This window comes from Diospyros lotus, chromosome 4 (assembly GCF_014633365.1).
Source record: "Diospyros lotus cultivar Yz01 chromosome 4, ASM1463336v1, whole genome shotgun sequence".
NCBI classification, from domain to species: Eukaryota; Viridiplantae; Streptophyta; class Magnoliopsida; order Ericales; family Ebenaceae; genus Diospyros; species Diospyros lotus.
The window spans coordinates 14,491,790-14,506,897 of record NC_068341.1 but is presented as its reverse complement, the minus strand read 5'-3'; the positions used below and the strand labels follow the sequence as shown (position 1 = coordinate 14,506,897).

Below are 15,108 nucleotides of genomic sequence, written 5' to 3'. Positions count from 1 at the left end.
ACCATCTCCAACTTCAATCACGACATCGTCATCTTTGTCTCTAAATATAAATTTTTTAAATAATTTATTTAAGTATTAATATTTTATATGTATTGATAAAATATAAAAAAAAATTATATAATATTTCAACATATATATTTAACATTGTTATGAATTAAACCTAAAATATTATATTAATATATTTTTTAATAATTCTATATAATTTATGGTAAAACATCAATTTACAATTTATTTTTTATTAAAAATTAACATTTTTATAAATTTTATTTATATTATTCGGCAACATGTTCATTTTAATTTTTTTTTATTAAATTTTGATAACTCATCAATATTTTTAAATCAAACACATAACTATATAAATGACAACTTAAATTATATTTATTTAAACATGTTACTAATTTAAATATTAGTCAACTTTAAATCTTTATACAACTTTTAATTAGAAAAGCTTAAAAGGCATCTTCAAAAACGATAACATCAAAGTGGTAAATTCAAATATTTATACATTTTTTTGGCGGAGGATTAAATCGCCAAAAACAACAACACCAACAAAAAATCTGGAAGGGGTGAATTAATAAATACGACGGATGCAACGGCTTTACGCGACAAGATTAGACGCTTGAAATTTGTGGACCTGCCAATGCGTGGGAAGAACTTTCATGATTGCGTACTTGTTTGATTGGCGAGACGACGCGAGAGGCAGTATATGGGTGGGTGGGCATTTTCCAGGGAAATTGTTTTGAACGAATGGCATGGATGGATGGCATAGAGGTCGGTGATTCTTCTATGCAAGGCATTGCCGCACTTTAATCATGCTTTGATAATCTGTGCTTGTGGAAATTTGGGAATTTTGATTTGTTTATTTGGCAATTGACCGTGACCTTTATGAATCATGATCCGCAATTCAACGGTAAGATCGATCGACGATGAAAGAAAGCCTTTCTGGTCTGGTTTTTTTTAACTTCGGATGCTTGGATTGGAGGCTGAAGAACAAGGAGGCTTAAAGAGGCTTTAGGACACAAATTTCTAGCCCTTTTTCCTCAAATTCTTTGAAATGCTCTTTTGGAGTCCCACCTTTTGATGTCTCTTTCTTTTGCACCCAAGCTTCTCCCTCAAAAAACATGCTCTTTGTTGGACCAGGCATGAGCCTCTCCCTCCCTCCCTTCAGTCAATCTCTTTGAATAATGCAGCTTCATTATGTTTGAACACTCTTTTCTGCATTTTATCTCAAAACACTTATTAGTTTTAGACTTATTTTAGAGAAGCAAAATTAATTGTTTTTATTGGTTGGTTTTAAGAATAACTAATAGCTGTTATCTGGCAATAAAAATTATTTTGTAGAATCAACAGTGATCTCCAACTGTTCATTCTTTGATGTTTGTGGTTCTAAAAACAAACAAACAAACAAATGTAACAAAACAAAACAAAAACGAAAAGGGAAAGCACCGTAACAAACCAAGTTCAAAATATTCATTTATTTTGATGTTTATAAACAAGAAAGAAAAAACAGGTAGAAAATATAATCAAATGGGTCAAAGAATCCGCAGAAGAATAACCATCTCCTACTTTATTGAAGTCCAGTCTAAACTCTGGGGGGGACAAAAAAAAAGTCTTATTTCTACTGTTTGAGATCCGAGCTCCCCAGTGCCACTCACACCCCTATTCCATCCTTTCTTTAACTCAATGCTCTTGTTCTTTAACAGCTCCAACCCCAATGTCAGATCATACATACGTCTTAGGCATATATTCAGAGAGAGAGACAGAGAGAGAGAGAGAGTGAGATGCAATCTAGCTACTTTTTTCTCGATATGGGTAATTGGGTCTTAGACCAAGTTGCTTTGACATTGCTCCTTCACTATGTGAATAGATTTGTGTTATTTCTTTCTTTATTCTGAAGAATTGTTCACTTTGAATAGGAGAGCCTTAATTCACATCAGATGGCTTTGCTATGTTATCTTGTTTAATTGGCGATTTATATGCTTTTGCTGTACAGAAGTTAGTTGCTTTATTTGTGCTTATTAACTAGTCTGAACCACATGACACTCAATCTGGATCAATGTTATGAGTTTGGTAAAATTAAAATTCTTCACTTGTTGTATTCTTACATCTTCACTAGAGCTAAGTGAAAATGTTTGATTAAAATATATATATATATATATGTTACAAATTTATCGCATTCTTGGTTAAATTTACAGTTAATCCGAAGCCTAACAATGAAGCAGTCCAATTGCGACATAGAGAGTTTAGTATTATTGTAGATGGTTCTTAATTTTTATTTTTGGAGTTAACATTGATTGGAACATGAAAACAAGATCCTCTTCCATCTTTAATCCACATTTAACTGTGTTTTACGGTTCAGTAATGTACAGTAACAATACCCAGAATAATGAACATTCAGAAGTAACATTTTGTTAATTCTATCCAATCAAATTGTTAGATAGGAATTGTACTTGCACGCGAGGATCTGCTGTTCTGAATAGATTAAGCCTGCTTCTATAACTCATCCATATTCCACTAAACAATTGGGTCAATTAGCTAGGCATCTCTTTAATTAATCATTCCTTTCCCTCTATAGTTAAACCAAGAAGTAGACCTTAAGATCAGCACCACAATAAATTAGCGTATCTAATAAAAATAGGTCTGGTGGATTAATTAATACCTCAAAGTTTGTCTGTACCAAGGGTAAGCTAGTACTCCTTGGTTGTGTGTCTCTACTCTCTAGAGCATGTGCAATTAATGGACCACTGTGGTCTGCCATGGATTGCAGCCATCCACCAAAATCTGCCTTCTTTTGGGCCTTTGCCCTCCACATTAGCCTCTAAATAATAAATTGGCAATGCCAATCGCCAAGCCATCCCACCATTTTAATTGCTAATATGGCATTATAATATAGGCCTTGTGAGTTGGCCAAGTTGCCTGTGTTGGCTTGAGCCCTGTCTTAATAAGAACCAAACAATGTGCGTTAGGAGAAGTTATCTGGTTGTGCTTTGGGAGTCTTGATGTTAGACATTGGGACCACAGGCTTGGAGAGATAAGACAAGTGTTAAAAGAATGCAACTCTACTGTTCATATTTCAGGGATCGATGCCCCCTATGAGTGCTAGTCATCCCCGTTGCCCCATTTACACATACTTTTGAATTGAAGGAATAGTCAAATGCACTGCACCCATCAAATATGTGTGTGTGTGTGTGTGAAATATCCTAAGTTGGTACTTTCAGTGAAGGAGCTGGTGATATTGTTTCAAATGATTTTTAATAGGATTTTTTCAAATGGGGCTGGGTGGTCAATTTTCTTTTGGATAAATTAAAGTAACAAAAACTATCTAGCAAAAGCTACATCCGTAGAATAATTGAATATAATGTTTGAATCTTGTTAAGATTAGATTTGTCTAAGCTTTTTAGACCAACTTCAATTCATCAAATTTTGATGACCTTGAACACCTACTTTCTAGATCAAATGAAGAATCAATTTGCAATAAGCTTTGGAACCATAATTGTGCTACAATAACTAATATATTTGTAGAGAATTCATGAATCTATCTTCTTATTCATCCCTTACCAAGCCACTTGCACATATATTTTCACCCAGGTGTTTAGAAAAGGAAACCTTGCAATTTTTACTTGTGGTCGTCCAACAAGGGACAAAGAATGCAAACTGAGTTGGGTCCTTCTCACTAACCAAATGGGCCTTCATGGGCTAAGGCCCATTACAGAAGATCTTTGGGCTACTCCCATTTGCTAGCTTCTGGAACGAAGCATTTTCCTGCCTGACAGACACTGAATAACATTCCTTCCTTCGACATCTAACGAGAGCGAAGGAATCAAGCAACCCTAACCAGCACCGCTCTTAATAATACTATAAAAACCCGGCCCAGTCCAACGCGTCAAATGGCAGCCCTAGCCACGACCCTCTCCTCCGCCGTCAAGTCTCCCAGATTCCGTCGCCGGCTGCCGTTAGTGGGCGCATTTTGCGTGCTGACTTTGGGGATCTCCAACCTCTGCCCTTTACTGCCTCTATCCCTCAGAACGGGGTCCTCTCTGTCCCTCCCTCCCTTCCGGTACCAATTCCCGCAATTTTCTGGGGCCCACTTCATTTTAATCTTCCACCTTCGCTTCTATCTGTCTGCCTATGTCTATATGTTGACTCATTTTCTGCATGCGCGTGATTGTGGCGATTCCAGATCGAAGCTGAGCCGCGAAACGCCGGAGAAGAGAAGTTACAGCGTCAGGATGGAAGCCAGCAGCCAGACTGTGCCGAGCATTGTCGTCTACGTTACGGTCCCCAACAAGGATTCTGGTTAGTGGTTAGGGCTTTATTCCTCACCCATTTTCAAATTAATGATGTTCGTATGGTTAGGGATTCGATTGTGTTCGGCCTCGTGGGCACTTACTGCTTGTTGTAAAGTTTTAGGGTTTGCGGCTTATTACTAATGTTGTAATGGAAATTGCGATTCAATCATATTTGAGTATGTTTTTGGTTACGGTTTCTGATGTTACTCCTCTTTTAAGCCTGGAAATGATCATACTTAAAAAGTTTCCGAGAACCAGTGGTGTTCTTTTGGAATGCTATCAATTCTAATGACTACTACTAAGCTTAATCTCCTAGTTTTCTTTTATGTGCTAGATTAATTTTTCCCTATCTGATGGTGTGTTTGACGAATTCTGATTGTAACTTATCATTAAAACTTTGACCCTATGTGCTATATCTGGACATTGTTTTGTACGGCGTATCCTTTTCCAACAAGATATTTGATGGGTTCTACTTGAAACTTACTTGTAAAGTTTTGGTTGTTGTATTCTATGTTTGGATATTGATTTTGTAGACGAGGGAGAAGAAACTGGAAGGGAAAAGATAGAGAAAGAGAACAAGAGGGCTAGAGTCAGAATTTTTTGGTTGGGTGGAAAATGAGAAGAAATTGAATAATTTATTTTTCAGCAACCAAAAAGGTTAGACCAAGACCTAAGACCTCATTGGAGTAGTACTTCATGCAAGCCTCATAATCCTACTAAATAGCACCCAACTCTAGCCCATGAACAACTGTGGATGCTCTTATTTTATATGCAAATCTTATAAAAGTTTACCATGCCAATATCAAATTATCAATATCTTCTTCACTTGATAAATCCACCCCATCAATCTTCATATTGCCAATGTGATTAGCTCTGGCATAATGATGGAAAACTTTGTTTCCTGCCCCCTTCTTCACCTAAAGGAAGTGATTGTTAGGTCTCCAATGAACCTCTTAAAAAATTAGCAGTCTTCACATCTCTAACTAGTTTATCTTATATTTTCTTTTTGTTTTTTTTGCTGAATTACTAATCTTTTCATCATATGAAAAACCATCTCATTTAATCAAGTTGGTTGTCATGGCTATGGCTATTTTTTGCATTTAATTTCGATCTTATTCTTGTTTATTCAATAGGCTATGCTGTATTTCTTTTATTCTATTTCCTGCATTTATATTCCAGCTGTCAATTCTGTTAGAATAGAAAGGCCACGTGTAAAGCCTTAGAAAAGGACAAAATAGTTTATTGTAACTGCTGGAGGGGGGAGGATCTGCTGCATCCACGCCCACGCCAAGCGATATATGTACTCATCCCATTCCATGGGAGAAGGCATGCAAAAACAGAAGAAAAAATTATCCTATTCTCTCCCTCTACTCACTCTCTCTCGTCTCACTCCATTCTCGCTTCTCCCTCTGTTCCTTCTATTCTCCATACCTAATTCTCCCTGTTAGTCCCTTGAATCTCACCGAGTCAAGGGAAGTCTATTGTCTCTGCCAAGGACAGTGACTTTGGCATTTTCCTCTCTGAGTCTAGCAATCCTCAACTCTGCTTAGCTGAACACCATGTTGACCCATTTCATCAATACGATAACCATCCACCATATACCCTTGCCTCCAATTTGTAACCAAGTTCACAAAAGGCTCCTCTATTAGCCACATTTTCAGATCAAATAGGAGAAGGGATCCTATTAGAAATGTACCATAAAATAGACATTAGAAACAGTGTCGAAAGGTTGTTAAGGGAAGACATGACTCAATGACATCCAGGAAGTGCCACTCCCAGTACAACGACAACAATCAAACCGTAATCTCACTAGGAAGTGCAACTCTTAATATATGTGCAAAAGGTTTGATAATTTGGAGCATAGAATGATAAGCCTTAGAGTTGCCAAGCAAACACATGTGAAAAACTATCCTCTATGTTTTTGCACAAGCAACATGTTGTGTGGTTGCCAACCTTAACAACCCAAAGTATAAGATTCACATGAACATCTCATGATGACCCAACAGATTGAGAGATGCTCACTGCACCCGCTTGGGTCTAAGCCATTTAGAATCATAGCTAATGTGGACCACCGATATCCAAACTGTACCTTGGTCAGTGTGTAAAAAAGCACGCTTTAAGCACAAACCGCAGCATGCTTAGGGATTTTTGTGTGTGAAGCTCAGTGACTTTAGCTGAGCGTGATTAAAGCTCACTTAAGTAGCGCTTTTACCTGAGCTTCGAAGTGCTAAAAAGCAGGCTTCTGAATGTCATGACCCTAGGATTTAGCTAGGGTCTTAGAAGGAATTGGAAGGAATTGGAAGGAATTTGGGGAAGAACAGAGAAGAAATGAAGGGGGAGATTGAACAGAATTAGGGAGAAAGTAAAGAGAAATGAGAGGGAAGATGGAGAGAAATTTAGAGAGAAACCAGAATATTCATTTATCATTCAAAACATAATCATCTCCTCTTACAATGGGTCTTTTTATAGGCATAGGTAGCTCCTTAACTAATTTCTAATAGCACCCATGTGCTCCTAACAAATAACCAAATATCTCCTAACAAACTAATATAAGCCTATTACAATATTACCCCTTTATTGTATCCCTATCACAATATTACCCTTCTAATCCTCCTAGGGACATGACACTGAAATACTATGGCTTTTGTTCTTTATATTTAAAATTTTTGCAATAGTGTGGCTGCTTGTATGGAAATCCTTACCCAAAAAAAAAAAAGTTGTTACCAGATCTTTAAAAGATTTGAATAAAATTGTCCATACATTTTTTTAAAAAAGAAGACTTAGCTGTATTTACTGAACAAGAAATATTTAAGGAACATGTAATTAGGTGTTGCTAATTTATTCCTGATTGCTGTAAATTAAGATTGGAGATTGCTGTAAATTACGGTTGATTGATTGGGGATTTTTGTAAATTTAGGATTTTTTTTTTTTTTCCCTTACGTTCTTTTGCTATGATTGTATGAACTTGTGAACTGATATAAGATATAAATGAAATATGGTATCTCACCTTTTGTTAAATTTACAGCCGTTATTCTTATTTAATTTTTGTAATAATTTGTGATAGTTTATATTTTTAATGCTTCTAAAAGTTTGTATTTTTTATTTCATTTACGTGCATCTCACTTTGCTTGAGCATGCGCTTTGCTGCTTTGTGCTTAAGCTCCCTAGGCGTTCTGCGCTTAGCGCTTTTGAAAACACTAGTCCAGAAATCTTCTTCACTGTTAGAAGTATTGGCATACCAATCATGACTTTCTCCACAAATCCTCACATGAGCAACACTCTGTCCTCCTAGCAAATTTGGAGATGAGAAACAAATCCTTGTACTTCCTACTTGTGCTCCACCTTTGTTATACCATCCTTTATCAAACAACATCCCAATGCATGAGACTCCCTTCTTTATGAGAGTTAGGGGAGGGTTATTTCTGTGCACTATCTTTCCTTCGCTTTGGAAAAGACATTTTCACAACTCAAACCTATTGACCTTGCATTCAAAAAGGAGCAACCTTACCTTTGCTAATAAGGCTTTCCCTCTTACCATCCTTTACCAAGTCGTCATAAAAAAATGTGGATTGTTCTAAGACCACACTACAGAATCCTCCTGTTTTCCCACCAAATTTCGCATTGATTCATTGAGGATAACTTGAAACTGAAATCAACTCAAGGTATATGTCCCATTCTTCTTGTGCTTGGTGGCATTTGTCTTCACAGTCATTTTTTTTTTCTTTTGCAGGTAAGAAACTTGCAGAAAGCTTAGTCAAAGAGAAACTTGCAGCATGTGTAAACCGAGTACCAGGCATGTGCTTCTATCTTCAAACCGTACCCTCCGTGTTGCCTTTGCTTCTACTGTGTGTCAGGCTGTCAATGAAGATAATTATGGAATGCCGTTGCTATGAATGCCTACAAAATAAATTTCAGTTTTTTCTACTCAAAAGTTTTGAACCTTTTTTTTTTTTTTTTTTTGGGGGGGGGGGGGGGGGGGGGGGGGGGTTGTTGAGGGAGAGGGGGGATTGCTCAGACCTAGAACATTCTGAATAGCTACATTGATATTTGATGAAGAAATTTGCAAGTGGGATGAAATATCTCACCCTTAACATTTTCTGACAATTTTGGTGTTTCTTTGGGGCTTTCTGTTGGTAGTATTTACTTTGCCATACTTGGTATTAAAAAAATTCTTTATATTATGTTTGTAAGACTATAAGCACTTTTTGACACGATTTGTTTTAGAGTTGGACTTATTGATATGGTTATTGAATTTGGAATCTCCACAATCTTGTTGCCAGGGCAGATAATTCCTACCCCAATGTACTCAATTAATTTGATAGTGTAGTTTTAGGCAAAGGGATAACTTGCAACAATCTTCTTGAGATGTTTGACAATCACAAAGGCCCTTGGTCTAAATCACATTGACAGTCTTTACTGCTATGATTATCAAGAACAGAACTCCTCCTATAGAAGTGCAAAGATGGTAAGGATTTTTCTGAATTTATCATTTATTTCATATAAATTTACCATTTTATCCTTCCAGACACGACAAGAACAATAATTAAACCCTAAACCCTAAACTTAATGGTGGTTTATTAATGGCGGGGGTTAAATTGTTGTGATTTTTGAACTTTAGGAGAGGTTGTGATGATTCTCAAAATAGAGGGGAGGTCAATGTATTTTGGATTATGATATAAAAACCAATGAAAAACCCTAAACCAATTGCCCAACCCTAAAATTATTTATTTTCCCTTTTTGTTCCTCACCACCTGCAACACCACCTTGTTCCAAACACTGTTGCCAGTGCTCCTCAGCCTTCTCCAGCCAACTGTGGACAAGCTGGCCTGCAGAAATACAAATCTGAAATTGGCTGGCATCCATTGCCAGATATAAAGATAGGTGAACCTTCACTGTGGGTTTCCAGCTGCTGAAACACCACCCTCACTGGGTTTTTGGGTGGTTGTGGTGGTGATCCTTTGAAGCAAGAGAGATGACTTTGGTGGAGTGGATAGAGCATCTTTTGATGGGTTTGGGCTTTCTGTTTGAGGACCACTTTAGAAATGTGTGTATATAATATGAGTTGGTGATAATCACTTCATTGTTTCGCTTTCATCAGTGGCCAATGCTCTGTAAAGATTCAAGAAAGACGATGCTCTCAATTCTGATGATATTTATATATATACATATACATATAGAGAGAGGGAGGGAGAGATTTTGATTGGATTTTCAAATTTGAAACACCTCAATCCCATGAAACCCAAACAACCCTCCGTTGGCTACTGAGAAGTTGTAGAATATGCAATTTCCCAACAAGATTAAACAAGGAGATATTCCCAGATACCCAGAAAAACCAAACACCCACCAATATCCATGGTTGATCTTGATTGTTCTTCATGATTGATTGTTAATTCATGAATCTTATTGTTCACTTCCCTATTCCCCCTGATGTACATATAAATGTATCCACAGTGAGGGTTCAGCCATAGCTTCTGAACCCCCCCCACCTTCCAAGTTTCATTATTTATTTATTTATTTATTTATTTATATATATATATATTTTTTTTTTGGGGGGGGGGGTACCACTCTCTGGCAGTGGTCACAAGCCAACTTCATATTTGTATTTCTGGAGGGCAGCTTGACTGTCGTTGGCTGGAGAAGGTTTTGGAGCAGTGGTGGTGGTGTTGGGAACGTGGTGGTGTTCCAAGGGGACAAGGAAAAAAAAGGGAAAATGAGTAATTTTAGCTGGTCGGGTAATTGGGTCAGGGTCTTTCATTGGTTTTTACCTGTTAGAAAGTTGTATTTTTCTTTATCTAAATAAGAGTCCCCTTGAATTGCATCCTCCAGTGAGCATATACCATAGAAATTTACAGTCTTCATTAAATAACTTTGTATAATGGAACATGTTTAATTGGGGATTTTGCTTTAAAGTAGTTAGGCCAATAGATCTAACTAGTTCCTTGTAAGTTTCGAGACCTGTGACATGCTTTTTTCATTGTCCCATACTTTTGAGTGAGCCTGATGTAATTTGCCTTCTCAAGGGGCAGAGGGACATTTTTTTGCAATTAAGTCCAGCCTTTGTCCTTTTTTTTTGCTAGGTAAGTTCAGCTTGTCAATTGTGGTTCTTCATGTTCCCCTAACCTTCCCCCCAAAATTTACCATTAACTTCTATCTCCTTTTTATACAAAAGCCCAATTTCATGAGTACTAGTCATAGTGATGAGGAATTAGGATTAACAACAACATTTCTAGACTTCCATGTATTTCTGTCTTTTGTCATGATGAGGAATTAGGATTATTAAAATTTAATATATGATATAAGGTTTAGTTTTATTTAAATTTTATAATTTAGATTTTATTACTTTTATTAATTTAGTAGGATTATTATAGCTAGGGTATTATGATAGCATATTTAGTTATTTATATTAGTTTATTTGGATCTTCTATTTTATCTTTTGTTAAGATAATTGTAGTTAGGTTAATTATTTTAGTTAGGATAACATTTCATATACCAAAAAAAGGAAGGATTACATTCAACCTATAAATAGGTGTACAACGTATTCAGAAATTCACACTTCTGATATATTGAAATATAATTGTGAGTTTCTTCTAAAATCTCTCTCTCTCTCTCTGCCTCTTCTTCTCCTGCATCACACAGCAACTACATTTTATAAAAAAAATGTTAGCGACAAATGGTGAACCTAACCGCCCAGAATCCCTCACTAGAGGGTTAGGTTAGGAAAGGTATCCAACGTAAAATGCCAGATTGTTCTTTTGCATGATATAGGACACGTAGCACATAGCGCAATGTATTTATTATTTAAGGTGAATAACTATAATGATCCTCTATATCTTGAATTTACAGTTTCATAGCATCAAGAGCTAGTGCATTAGGCCTATGATCTGGAACTCTATAGAATATGGATTAACCATTTGTCCCTTGTGAGTGCAGGCATTGAATCAGTGTATCAATGGCAAGGAGAGGTAATATTTCCTACTACTAAAAAGTAAAAGAGAACATTTGGAAATGCAAAGGATGACATATAACCCGCAGCTTTGGATTTTGGTGGAAGTTCATATTTTTTAAGTTTTGCCCAAAGTCCCACATTGTTGGTTGCAGGTTCAGACAGATTCTGAGGAACTGCTTATAATAAAGACAAGGGAATCACTTTTGGATGCGCTAAAAGAGCATGTCAAGGCAAATCATGAATATGAGTAAGAAACTTCTGATGCGTTGCCCGCTCAAGTGCAACATGTAGCCTGTTCCTTGCAAACTAACCTCATTCCGCCTATCTGCAACCATCCCCCTAAAAGAAAAAATAGATTCTATATTGTCTGAAATGATCCTAGTCTTCATAGACACTGCATCCGTTATGAAATCAAAATGTAACAATGCTGGTCAAAAGGATCTTTTCTCAACTTGTATTGTCAACAGAGTCTGACGGGACTGCCTTCTTTAGAATCAAGGTGTAGGGCAGAATACACAGTACTAACAACAGTGGTTTTTTTCTCGCATCTTAATCTGCTCTATTTTTTGACAGAGTACCTGAAGTAATTGCAATGCCAATAATTGGAGGCAGCATCCCATACCTTGAATGGATCAAGAACAGTACAAGGGACTGAATTTCTCTACCACAACCACCAAGTAAAGCTATAAGAATCTTCGAATCGGGTGTGAATATGTCACTATCTTTCTTTGTTTGAAGTCATTCGGTTGTACATTCTGATTGGGCGATCTTTCTCTTCTGAAACTTAATATGGCACCAGTTGTGTGTATTCTACTCTGACCTGGAGGAGTTTATGCTAAATAAAGGTTTTTATAATAAAAGTTTTTTTTCCTTGCTTGATAAAGAAGCCATCTTTATACGTTGCTGTGGTTGAAGGGGGCATAGCTGTCTCATGTGCCCATCTTGGCTGGGAACTATTTTAGAAGAAACCATAGCAACTTAAAATGTAAAGGGGACCTTCCTTTTATGTGAAATGACCTTCACTTCCATTCCTCCCCCACCCACCCACCCAAAAAAAAAAAGAAAAGAAAGAGAGAGAAAGAGAGAGAGATTCGCTTGCATGATGACAGTGAAAAGTGTCTGAAAATAGCGACGCCATTTACTAAGGGGTTGTTTGAAGTCTCAAAAGTTTTCATTTTACTCAAGTCTATTTTATTTCATTTCTGTTGAGGAAAATGAAAATTAAAAATATTATTTGATTTTACTGTGAGCGATGCAAAAAAATAGAAGAAAAACGATGTTTGATTTTTTTAATTTTGTGTTCCAGCACTAGAAACTCTTTCGTTAGTAACTTTGTTAAATTGAATTAAATTATATTAGTTAAATGTTAATTGGTATAATGTAATAATCTATTATATTATTAAATTAATTAATGTAAATAATTTTTAATTTGAAATTATTATAATATTAATTAATATAATGTAACTAATTATATTATATTGATGAATTATAAGGTGAAAAGACAAGGAATGGAAGAAATGAAAGGTGAGAAGAAATGGACAAATGAAAATGGAATGGATTTTCATTCTATTTCTTCTTTTATTTCATAAATCTATTCTAAAATTTAGAAAATAATTTTAAAAGAAAAAAAAAACACCACTTTCATTATTTTTTTCAGTCTAAAATTTTAAAATGGAAAATAGGACCCAGAAGTTTTTTGTTTTATTTTTTAAAAGTTCGTTCATCATGTTTGATGGATCTCACCAGAAGTTGCAACTCTTTTAGAACAATAGTAGTTGGAAGATTCCTTCACGGAGCACCCGTCACTATTCTAACTTAAGTTCTGCTATATGATAGAAATTGTCTAATTTTTTAAAAGGTAATTTCCTTGCCACCATTGTTTTAAAAATCGGACCGGACCGGCCGGTCGGACCGAAAAAATCGGGAATCGGTGGCCTATCCGGTCCGATTTGACATAAAAAACCAAATCTTCTTTAATCCGGTCGAACCAGTGAACCAGAAACCGGATTGACCCCAATTTTTTTCACCCTCACACTTATTTTTAAATTTTTAATTCTTAATTAATTTTTTAACAACATATATAACAATTATATATAAAATATTAGTTATATATTAGTTAATAATAGCATTTCTCATATAATATATAGAATATTAGTATTTTAAATATATATATTATTTAATTATAAAATATATATATGACATCATCCAGTCGGACCACTCCGGTCTAACCGGTCAAACCAACTGACCCGTGACCCAATTAATAGACCGGTTCGCTCTTCGATCCGATTTTTAAAACATTGCTCGCCACCCGCCATAAACAAAGGTTGGGTTTATAAAGGAAATTACTCTATATTTGTCCAAATTTAGTTAGCTGACATACCAAATTTACCCCTTGCATTAGTTTGTCAATTTTGCCCTCATATTTGTGTATAAAATCAAAAACCAAAAAGACCATATTACCACAACCCTTTCCAAACCCATCCTTTTTTTTTTTTTGTCCTCTCTCTCTTGTTTCATTACATTGCTTTAGTCTGACACTTCTGATTTTATTTTTTGTCGAAACATTCCACATGACCTTGAGATGGATACACGACCTACCGCTTTGGCAGCTTCATACAAGGTACAAACTCAATTTTAAGAAAACCTATTTCCTTCTTTGCCTTTGGTTTTAGAAGGCATGCATAGGAAGCCAAGAAAGATGAAAGAAAAGGGGCACTGGAGCAACAAGAGGCAACTACTGCCCAACAAAGAATGCAAAACAGAAGCTAAAACCAAAGGATCATTTGTTAGTACACCAGCGAGCGACTCTTCCTCTTGATTATCCTCCTTCATTCATTTTTATTACAAGGAAAATGATTTCCAGTCCAAATTTGAACAGGAAACGTCGGGCTGAACATCACTGCCCCTTATTAAAATCCCATCCCCCATCCCCCAAACCCCAGCAACAACAACAACAAAAAATGGCAAGGGCAGAAGAAAGTAGATCTGCTAAAGACAAAGGTCATTGGGATCGGTTAAAACAGAAAACAAAACCTCAACACTTCACAGAATATAGAAGAACCATCTTTAATGGTATGGGAGACGGAAGGTTAAACATATCAAAAATAATCTCACATTGGGTGCAAAAAGTGAAATCCCTCACCTTAAGGGCCCCCACACACTGCCCCACGCACATAGAAGGGGCTAATCACGGTACACGATAATCTCCAAAATAGGAGGCACAATGCATAGTACCCACAAGGAGTCACCTCCATAAAAGGATGAAACTCCCACACAAAGCAAGGAGTCTAGTGCAACTTAAACCAAATAGACATTGAAATATTTGGGCCTATAATTCTATGGAATCTTAAACTGCGGAGGAAAGGAGACTTGAGTATCAAAAGCACAGCGATAGCTACAGGTGGATGCCAATCAATTAATTATCCCTCTAGTGTTGAAACTATGGAATATTACAAAGTAAAAGGTGTCGAGAGTTTATTCGCGTATAACCCTTATAGAATTGATGCAAAAGAAGCCTAGCTGTGGAAAGAACTGCCAACCAAGAAGTAAAATTGCCCTCACTGCGACCTCTTTTGTTAGAATTGAAATCTCCTGAATCAAAGATGTACCGGTACAGAGTCATTGATATGCCAAATACCTTACCTTGATATGATTAAGAATGCTGAAAAGAATTGAGCAATTTGAAACCCTTAGAATCTGTTCAGTTGTAGAAATCATTTTTTTAATTTTCTAACTTCAAATTTTTATTGAATAATTAAATCTATAATTAGAAAAAATTAAGCATCAAGTCTCTAATTTTTCAACTTTATAGTATGAACTAAGAAACATCTTTTGATGTTTCCTAAATTTTTAGAAAATGCAAGATATTCATCT

General features: G+C 36.0%; 1 protein-coding gene across 1 annotated transcript; it reads left to right on the top strand.

Annotated features, from left to right (window-relative positions):
* Positions 1 to 3,778: 3,778 nt before the first annotated feature.
* Positions 3,779 to 12,095, top strand: LOC127799413 (protein CutA, chloroplastic). Its single transcript, XM_052333428.1, has 6 exons — positions 3,779 to 4,057; positions 4,181 to 4,296; positions 8,020 to 8,082; positions 11,220 to 11,251; positions 11,388 to 11,482; positions 11,809 to 12,095. Exons 1-6 carry the CDS (start codon positions 3,888 to 3,890, stop codon positions 11,888 to 11,890), a joined length of 558 nt encoding a protein of 185 aa, XP_052189388.1. The 5' UTR covers positions 3,779 to 3,887; the 3' UTR covers positions 11,891 to 12,095.
* The last annotated feature ends 3,013 nt before the right edge of the window (positions 12,096 to 15,108 follow it).

Coding starts and splice junctions, on each gene's coding strand:
- LOC127799413 (XM_052333428.1), top strand. CDS start 3,888: ATGGCAGCCCTAGCCACGACCCTCTCCTCCGCCGTCAAGTCTCCCAGA. Junction 11,252..11,387: donor TGTATCAATGGCAAGGAGAG/GTAATATTTCCT, acceptor TGTTGGTTGCAG/GTTCAGACAGATTCTGAGGA. Junction 11,483..11,808: donor AAGGCAAATCATGAATATGA/GTAAGAAACTTC, acceptor ATTTTTTGACAG/AGTACCTGAAGTAATTGCAA.